The sequence below is a fragment of the Oncorhynchus kisutch genome, linkage group LG7 (assembly GCF_002021735.2).
Source record: "Oncorhynchus kisutch isolate 150728-3 linkage group LG7, Okis_V2, whole genome shotgun sequence".
NCBI classification, from domain to species: Eukaryota; Metazoa; Chordata; class Actinopteri; order Salmoniformes; family Salmonidae; genus Oncorhynchus; species Oncorhynchus kisutch.
In genome coordinates, this window is record NC_034180.2 from 36551267 (window position 1) to 36561089 (window position 9823).

At 45.2% G+C, this 9823-nt stretch overlaps 1 protein-coding gene across 1 annotated transcript; it reads left to right on the top strand.

Annotated features, from left to right (window-relative positions):
• Window positions 1-2081: 2081 nt before the first annotated feature.
• On the top strand, window positions 2082-3443 carry LOC109893769 (myristoylated alanine-rich C-kinase substrate-like). The gene has a single exon (XM_031828075.1). It carries the CDS (start codon window positions 2082-2084, stop codon window positions 3441-3443), a length of 1362 nt encoding a protein of 453 aa, XP_031683935.1.
• The last annotated feature ends 6380 nt before the right edge of the window (window positions 3444-9823 follow it).

Consider the following 9823-nt stretch of genomic DNA (forward strand, 5'->3'; position numbering starts at 1 on the left):
AGCAAATGTAACTGCGTTAAGCCTACTATTGTGGCCCATGTCAGATTTGCATAGGGAATGGTCCACGCTGTTACATGCGTTCCAGTGTTTCAGTCAGTATATTACTTTACATTAAGCTATTAGACACAGAGATATAAGATATAAGACCTTTAACAGGTTTACAGGTCATTATAAAGAATTACAGAGCTCATCTGTAAACATGTCTCCCATAATCGATCTCTATCAAGTACTGAAGACTAGTGGTATGTGCTGAAGGCTGTTAGCTAGTGAGTGAGGGATTTACATTTTCTTTTGTTTTATTTAACTAGGCAATTCAGTTAAGAACAAATTCTTATTGACAATGACAACCTACCAGGGAACAGTGGGTTAACTGCCTTTTTCAGGGGCAGAACAACACATTTTTACCTTGTCAGCTCAGGGATTTGATCCAGCAACCTTTCGGTGACTGGCCCAACGCTCTAACCAGCCTTCAGCAGGCTACCTGCCTGCTACGCTGCCTTATCATCATGGCTAACTGTGAAAAAGACTGCTTCAAGATCTGGGATCAAATGGCCCATGTGTAATATATATTATTTGAGACAGAGGTAAGGACTTTGCACAGGTAACTGTGTGGGGGAGGTCTTTTATATTTGGGATGTAGGTGTATGCATGTTCACAGTGTATGAGGGTGTTGAGTATTTGGGCTGCTGTATTGTATAAGCTCCAAGTTACAGATAGGGATGGTATTTAGTATTGGGCCAGTTTATGCTGTGTTACAGACAGGGATGGTATTTAGTATTGGGACAGTTTATGATGAGTTACAGACAGGGATGGTATTTAGTATTGGGACAGTTTATGATGAGTTACAGACAGGGATGGTATTTAGTATTGGGCCAATGTATGCTGTGTTACAGACAGGGGTGGTATTTAGTATTGGGACAGTTTATGATGAGTTACAGACAGGGATGGTATTTAGTATTGGGCCAGTGTATGCTGTGTTACAGACAGGGATGGTATTTAGTATTGGGACAGTTTATGCTGTGTTACAGACAGGAATGGTATTTAGTATTGGGACAGTTTATGCTGTTTTACAGACAGGGATGATATTTAGTATTGGGACAGTTTTTGCTGTGTTACAGATAGGGATGGTATTTAGTATTGGGACAGTTTATGCTGTGTTACAGACAGGGATGGTATTTAGTATTGGGACAGTTTATGCTGCGTTACAGACATGGATGGTATTTAGTATTGGGACAGTTTATGCTGTGTTACAGACAGGGATGGTATTTAGTATTGGGACAGTTTATGCTGTGTTACAGACAGGGATGATATTTAGTATTGGGACAGTTTATGCTGTGTTACAGATAGGGATGGTATTTAGTATTGGGACAGTTTATGCTGTGTTACAGACACGGATGGTATTTAGTATTGGGCCAATGTATGCTGTGTTACAGACAGGGGTGGTATTTAGTATTGGGACAGTTTATGCTGTGTTACAGACAGGGATGGTATTTAGTATTGGGAGAGTTTATGCTGTGTTACAGACAGGGATGGTATTTAGTATTGGGACAGTTTATGCTGTGTTACAGATAGGAATGGTATTTAGTATTGGGACAGTTTATGCTGTGTTACAGACAGGGATGATATTTAGTATTGGGACAGTTTATGCTGTGTTACAGACAGGGATGGTATTTAGTATTGGGACAGTTTATGCTGTGTTACAGACAGGGATGGTATTTAGTATTGGGACAGTTTATGCTGTGTTACAGACAGGGATGGTATTTAGTATTGGGACAGTTTATGCTGGGTTGCAGACAGGGGTGGCATTTAGTATTGGACGAGCGTATGCTGTGTTACAGACAAGGCTGGTATTTAGTATTGGGACAGTGTGTGCTGCGTTACAGATAGGGATGATATTTAGTATTGGGCCAGTGTGTGCTGCGTTACAGACAGGGATGCTATTTAGTTGCTATACTGTATGTTCAGAGAGATGGCAGACCTATTTAGTATTGGGCCAGTGTCAGTGTGCTGAAAGTTGTGGTGAGCAGCAGCAGTAGAAGCAGATGGCTAACAGGTGGAATGTGTGACCAGTCTGCTGGCTAATGAGTGGAGATCAGCCGGAGAGCAGCCAGCGAACAGCCAGAGAGCAGCCAGAGAACAGCCAGAGAGCAGCCAGAGAGCAGCCGGCGAGCAGCCAGAGAGCAGCCAGAGAGCAGCCAGAGAGCAGCCAGAAAGAAGCCAGAGAGCAGCCAGAGAGCAGCCAGAGAGCAGCCAGAAAGAAGCCAGAGAGCAGCGGGAAAGCAGCCGGAGAGCAGCCGGAGAGCTGCCGGAGAGCAGCCGGAGAGCTGCCGGAGAGCAGCCAGAGAGCAGCCAGAGAGCAGCCGGAGAGCTGCCGGAGAGCAGCCAGAGAGCAGCCGGCGAGCAGCCAGAGAGCAGCCAGAGAGCAGCCAGAAAGAAGCCAGAGAGCAGCGGGAAAGCAGCCGGAGAGCAGCCGGAGAGCAGCCAGAGAGCAGCCAGAGAGCAGCCGGAGAGCAGCTGGAGAGCTGCCGGAGAGCAGCCAGAGAGCAGCCGGAGAGCTGCCGGAGAGCAGCCAGAGAGCAGCTGGCGAGCAGCCAGAGAGCAGCCGGCGAGCAGCCAGAGAGCAGCCAGAGAGCAGCCAGAAAGAAGCCAGAGAGCAGCGGGAAAGCAGCCGGAGAGCAGCCGGAGAGCAGCCGGAGAGCAGCCAGAGAGCAGCCAGAAAGCAGCCGGAGAGCTGCCGGAGAGCAGCCAGAGAGCAGCCGGCGAGCAGCCAGAGAGCAGCCGGCGAGCAGCCAGAGAGCAGCCAGAAAGAAGCCAGAGAGCAGCGGGAAAGCAGCCGGAGAGCAGCCGGAGAGCAGCCGGAGAGCTGCTGGAGAGCAGCCGGAGAGCTGCCAGAGAGCAGCCGGAAAGCAGCCGGAGAGCAGCCAGAGAGCAGCCAGAGAGCAGCCAGAGAGCAGCCAGAAAGAAGCCAGAGAGCAGCGGGAAAGCAGCCGGAGAGCAGCCAGAGAGCAGCCGGCGAGCAGCCAGAGAGCAGCCAGAGAGCAGCCAGAAAGAAGCCAGAGAGCAGCGGGAAAGCAGCCGGAGAGCAGCCGGAGAGCAGCCGGAGAGCAGCCAGAGAGCAGCCAGAAAGCAGCCGGAGAGCTGCCGGAGAGCAGCCAGAGAGCAGCCGGCGAGCAGCCAGAGAGCAGCCGGCGAGCAGCCAGAGAGCAGCCAGAAAGAAGCCAGAGAGCAGCGGGAAAGCAGCCGGAGAGCAGCCGGAGAGCAGCCGGAGAGCTGCTGGAGAGCAGCCGGAGAGCTGCCAGAGAGCAGCCGGAAAGCAGCCGGAGAGCAGCCAGAGAGCAGCCAGAGAGCAGCCAGAGAGCAGCCAGAAAGAAGCCAGAGAGCAGCGGGAAAGCAGCCGGAGAGCAGCCAGAGAGCAGCCAGAGAGCAGCCAGAGCCACTGGTAGATGCTGAGCCCCTGGGACACTTCATAAAAACCCTTTTTGGATTGCTACATTTTAACCCCAGCACATGGATACTGTGGAAGAGGGATGGCTGATGTGGGATGAGGTGCTGGAGGTTAAATGAGAACTAATGCCATGTTTCCTTGTTGCCATGTTTTCAAGGCTGCAAGTAACACAGGTGCTTTTCTATACAGGCTGTCTGTGCTGAACTGGTCAGTTAGATGTATTTCTTGAACAAAGTGGAACATTGTATCTGCTCATAATACTTAATAAATGAAATGCTTAAGTTTTGATTTATCACACGTTTAACTTTTTTGTATTCAGAGAGAGAAATATCTGAACATACTGTAATCTACAATGTCCATCTCAGATGCAATCTGCAATTTCCCAAACTGAACTCTTCCACTCTCCTTCCATAAGATGAAGTTTGGCATAGCATGCTGTTACTGGGCATAAATCATATGTTTTATCATTCCTGCAGACTCAATAAAACTCCTCTAAATGTAAATGGATTCACATGCGGCTGCCTTTGCAGGCTGAATTTAAAAGAATAACCAAGTTTGTTTAAGGGACACCACATAAACAGCTTTCTCACTATTGTGATGATCAAACATACCAGCTGGTCCCCATAACCTGCCTGACTTTCCTCTGGCACATATCCATAAAAACACACCATTATCAAGTAGCTTCTATCAGGCACACAAACAAACACAGGCTGGGGAATGTCTTTCAACTAAGAGGAATGAGAAATGTTGGATCATAACATTTTCACAACCACTAGCTACAGCAATGCCACAATCAGCATAGCTAGAGAGGGAGGGAGAGAGAGAGAGAGAGAGAGAGAGGGAGAGAGAGAGAGAGAGAGAGAGAGAGAGAGAGAGAGAGAGAGAGAGAGAGAGAGAGAGAGAGAGAGAGAGAGAGAGGGAGAGGGAGAGAGAGAGAGAGAGAGAGAGAGAGAGAGAGTGATGCCAAATATAGAATCAGACTGTGTGAGTAAGAGCTGGGGCAGAAGAGGTCTTGAATGATTACCACCATCTAGTATAATGCTGAAATTGTGTTATAAGTACCATTCCTCAGTAACCGTTGTGTTTTTCCCTCCAGTAAATGGTGGTACTTCTTAACATATTTCTATTTCTGAGTCATTTGTCTATTTAATTACGTAAATCTGGTTAACAGCAAAAAATTCTATAAAACTTTTTTATTCTACAAAGTATGGTATGATGTGCTTCATTAACAAGATTGGACCAGATGGTGGAGACTGGAGTGGTTCATTCCGGTGGTGGACAGGTCTGCTGCGTGGCCTGTACAGAAACACAACACTTTACCTCAAACTAGTTCTCCATAGAGATGGAGGTATGACTTGTTGTTGACTCCTATTCTGATATTGTTGAGTTTTTCTTGTCGTCCTATACCTACTACTGTGCTCAATAGGGGGAATAGTTCAAACCTGCAAACCAAATACAAACAGTGTTCCATCGAACATCCAAGGAAACTCATGAATGTCAGTCATGAAGCTAGATGACTCAGCAACCATCTGGCCATAATGTCACCAGTTAAGGATCAAGACCAACTTTATAAATACTGCCAAGTATCAAAGAAACACATCAATGAATCTGAGTGGTAAACATCTGATGACAGGATCATTTCCTGTTCACGACCAGCTATCCTGTCTCATCCAATCACAATAAAGTTTGTGAGTGCTTCTGCAATGAGGCAGTAGTCCTATTCCGGTGGCTGTGCTGACAAGGAGCCAGGGTCAACAACCTGTTCTCTCAGCCAACAACCAGCACAGTTGAGAAAACCAGTGCATCTATGAAAGGAGTCCCCAACATGGTCAACTTGAAATGCTCTTGGTTCCTCCCTAAATGTTTTAGGCCTCCTATTTGGGTAAATTATGATAGTTAAGTGGGTAGGTGATGAACGCTGCCTTTATAATGTGGTTAGGCTGTTTATGAGTGATATTAAAGTGAGCTGCTTTTATCAATGGGTAATGAACACTTTATACTATTAATATACTGTACTTCCACCCTGCTTCAATCGATCTTCAATACCTGAAAGCACCACTCTTCTCACTTCCTTAATTGCCTCCTTTATGTATTTGCATATTTATGGTGAAGAGTATTGATGTTCTACCTCATAAATGGTTAAGGTGTGTTTGAATTACAGATAATTTGCATATTCAATCTATTTCTCTCTCTCTCGCTTGATAATTATAAAGAAGTATTTAGCTAAGAGACCAAATGAGCCATAAATGTGAAAGCCAATGACTGAGTCAAACCTCAAATGGATGGGAAGAGAGAGTTCCACCTAGTGTACCAGGTTCTCTCTACAGACTTCCATGATGCGTGACTCTCAAACAGTGGAAAGGCCACAGAACAGACATGTAAATTCAAAGCCGCAAGGGCCATCCAGCAGACGCTGTTGTAAATATCACACCCTGTGTCATGCATCTTCTCATCAACAACCATGTGCTACTGGTTTGCTGCTCAAACCATCTCTCTCTCTCTCTCTCTCTCTCTCTCTCTCTCTCTCTCACTCTCTCTCTGCTTCCCCTTCTACTTTCCCTCTCCCCGTATCTCTCCATATCTGTTCTCTTCATCTTTCTCTCTTCATCATCTATTTCTTATTCTCTCCCCTGTCCTGCTATTCATCATCTATACAGTAACAATTCAATGCTGCATCCTCTTCCTCTCCCCTGGGGGATAGCTGGATCTCATTGTGTAGTGACCCTCCACTCTTGTTGTATAGGCCTTTAGTGCTAAGGGAGACACAGAAACCCCTGTGAGCCAGGAGCGTCAAGCCCTGAGAGCTCCAACAGAGAGACAGACACACTGGTCACAACACAGAGTATATAATAGACTGGCAGGCTGTGTGAGGTGTACACAACACACTGCAGCTGACCCCTACTAAAGTCATGTTCACCTCTGCTGCTTTTCTACTTCTCCCTTCATCCCCCGCTCTGTAGCCATCCCCATCAGTATATCACCCCAAGAACAATTCCCTTCCTCTCATTCTTCAACGTCATCTCTCCCTCCTGTACATCCATCACTGTCCGCTCCTCTTCCTATTCCCCTGAATACATGCAATCTTTTTTTAACTCATCCTCAATCTGTCTGTTTGTTGCATTAGAGCACTCTGGCCAAGGCTGGTCCTGTGAACGTTGCTCTCTGTCTGTATCAGCATTCAGCAGGTAGGTCTACGTCAGCCCTGAAAGATGGCTAATAGCAATGACCTGCACCGAAGGAGAAGAGAAGGATAAAGAAAGAAAGAGAAAGTGGGTGAGTGAGGAAGAGAGAGAGAGAGAGAGAGATATCTCAAACCATGGCTTGGGAGTGAGAAGATTGACAGGTGTTTTCCCCATTCCAAACTATTAGGCTGTTTTGGACAGGTCCATCTTCACAGAGTGAAACTAAGTTTGGTATGAATGGTCATTTATATCCATATGTACTCTATACAGTTCATGCTTGGGAAAGGTCATTTAATCATGGGAACACAATTGCGTTGTATTCCAATACATTCCTCTCCACACAGAAACAAATCAATAGTGAGAAAGAGACTATGAGGACAGACCTCAGCGATTTATTCACAGATTACAGATAATACAGATCGCCTGCAAATGTGACCTATTAATGAACATACATAGATAACAAAGTCCAATAATACAAGTGTTTTAAAGAATAGCAGGATCTATTCAATCACAGTGATTAATGACCCCACTTCCTGTATGGGTAGCCATACAACTTCCTGACACATTATCATGGACAGGGGTGTGTTTAATTTGACATTGCATTAATGTTGATATCACTTTCCATGATTTGATGGAGTAAACCAAATTTAACGGGAAAACATTTGCAATCCAAACATACTGTAAAAGCAGAGTTTTTTCCCTATACTAACTATGATGAATTTCCACTCAACTTTACAATGAGTACATTTCCATATGTGTTAACTAGTCTGCCTGGAATCTGCTAGTCACCACATTGAAGCAACATGTTGCTACCATGGTTACCTGACCAAATGGACACACCCTTCTCATGTCAACCACATCAGTAGGAGCATTTCACTGTATGGTGGGAGACACCTGTTGTATTCGGAGCACGTGACAAATAAACTTTGATTTGATCAGGACATCATATGTTATGCTTAAATCTTGACTGGTGTGTAGAAGACAAAGAGAGCGTACATACTGTCTGTATACATTACGTCAGTAAGATGTATGTGTCAAAGTACACCATTACATCCATGTGAAGGAAGGACACATGGGTGTGTAGAAAGATAGCCTCATAATCAGAGGTCAGAGCGAAACTCACACTTTTAAATATGCATTGGTGCGTTGCCCTCCCTGGTGGATTAGTTCCTGGAACATTAGTCTGCTTTCCTCTTACACTCAGATCATGCATTACCAAAACATTACTTGAAGCAGTGCAAAGCCTGTTGCACGAGTGCACATAGAGAACTTATAGTGTGTGAGTGAATGTTTTTTTCTCCATCAAATTAACAGCCAATTCTAAAAGAACATTCATGACAAGACCTGTCATGAACTGGAACCAATATGAATTTCAAAATATCTATTTCTCTGTCATGTTGAAAACACACTGTTTCCCCTGTGCCAGCCAGCCAGAGCTGCACATACGGGCCTTCTCAGAAGACGACAGTCATCGGTAACAGAAACACAAAGTTGTCATAGTGTCACGAAGTCGGTTCCTCTCCTTGTTCGGCGGTCGACGTCACCGGTCTTCTAGTGTGAAATTGTTTGTTGTAAAGTGTTTGTGCACTCTGACTGGTTGGCAACAGGTTATTTTGTACCCATATTTTGTTGTTCTGGGTGCCGTTGGTTTTGCATATTAAACTGCTCTGGTTATTACCCAGTTCTGCTCTCCTGCGCCTGACTTCCCTGTAGCCAGTCACGCACTCCTTACACATAGCCCCATTGTCCTTGTCAATTTCCCCCTGAAATAGAGTTTATTATAGCGGGTGGAAAGGTTTGTCAGCCCCGGCCATTAGCCCCATGGCCGCTGGCAGGGAATCTCTCATTGGATAGTAATAGTTGTGGTTAGTGGGCCATTTCATTGAGATTGACAGTGAATGACAGGTAAAGAGGAGGATGGGGAGGCTTCTGCCAAGCTACAGTGGATGTGTGAGTTTCCTGCACTGCATTTACTGCCCTGTCACTGCAAGAACAGACGTTATGTGAAAGAGGAATTAACAGTCATACAAAGGAAGTCTGATGCTCTTGCTACCATCTCATGAGGAGTGAAATATTATTATGATGTTCTATCTAATGTGTATTGCGTTTTTGACCATTCCCAGCTCCATCATTTTGACATTTACAAAATGTAAAAAACTATTCCACAGTGGTTTCCTGGAGCGATGCATGGAACTTCAATGACATTGCAGCCCTGAACTGTCAGCATCTCAGCATTCTACAGATGCTGCTTTGGGATTTTTCCTAACTCAATCGCTCTCATTCACATGATCTGATTCATAAGAGGTGGATTTAGAGCTTTCTGCTTTGATGACTGTTGCAGAGAAATAGGAAACTAGTAGAAATAAATCAAATCAAATCAAATGTATTTATATAGCCCTTCGTACATCAGCTGATATCTCAAAGTGCTGTACAGAAACCCAGCCTAAAACCCCAAACAGCAAGCAATGCAGGTGTAGAAGCACAGTGGCTAGGAAAAACTCCCTAGAAAGGCCAAAACCTAGGAAGAAACCTAGAGAGGAACCAGGCTATGTGGGGTGGCCAGTCCTCTTCTGCCTGTGCCGGGTGGAGATTATAACAGAACATGGCCAAGATGTTAAAATGTTCATAAATGACCAGCATGGTCAAATAATAATAATCACAGGCAGAACAGTTGAAACTGGAGCAGCAGCACGGCCAGGTGGACTGGGGACAGCAAGGAGTCATCATGTCAGGTAGTCCTGAGGCATGGTCCTAGGGCTCAGGTCCTCTGAGAGAGAGAAAGAAAGAGAGAAAGATAGAATTAGAGAGAGCATACTTAAATTCACACAGGACACCGGATAGGACAGGAGAAGTATAACAAACTGACCCTAGCCCCCCGACACATAAACTACTGCAGCAGAAATACTGGAGGCTGAAAGAGGAGGGGTCAGGAGACACAGAAATAAGGCGTTGGTGTGTGATAGTGAATGAGATCCACCAAACCTGGGCAAAATAAGAAACTGGCTTGAACTGACTGAGCTAGTTTGACAAAAAATACTGTATGAATCACACCATTCCACACATTCAGTCACCTGCAGCAAATTCCTTTGTTTATGGATTTGTGTAATTTCAAGAATTTCAGTGAGGTATTTTATTTTAACACAATGCATTCCAGTGCCACCTTCCCATTCAAATGGCTACATTGTGGATCTAAAAG

Excerpts from the sequence above, each read along its gene's own strand:
- LOC109893769 (XM_031828075.1), top strand. The coding sequence starts at position 2,082 with ATGAGTGGAGATCAGCCGGAGAGCAGCCAGCGAACAGCCAGAGAGCAG.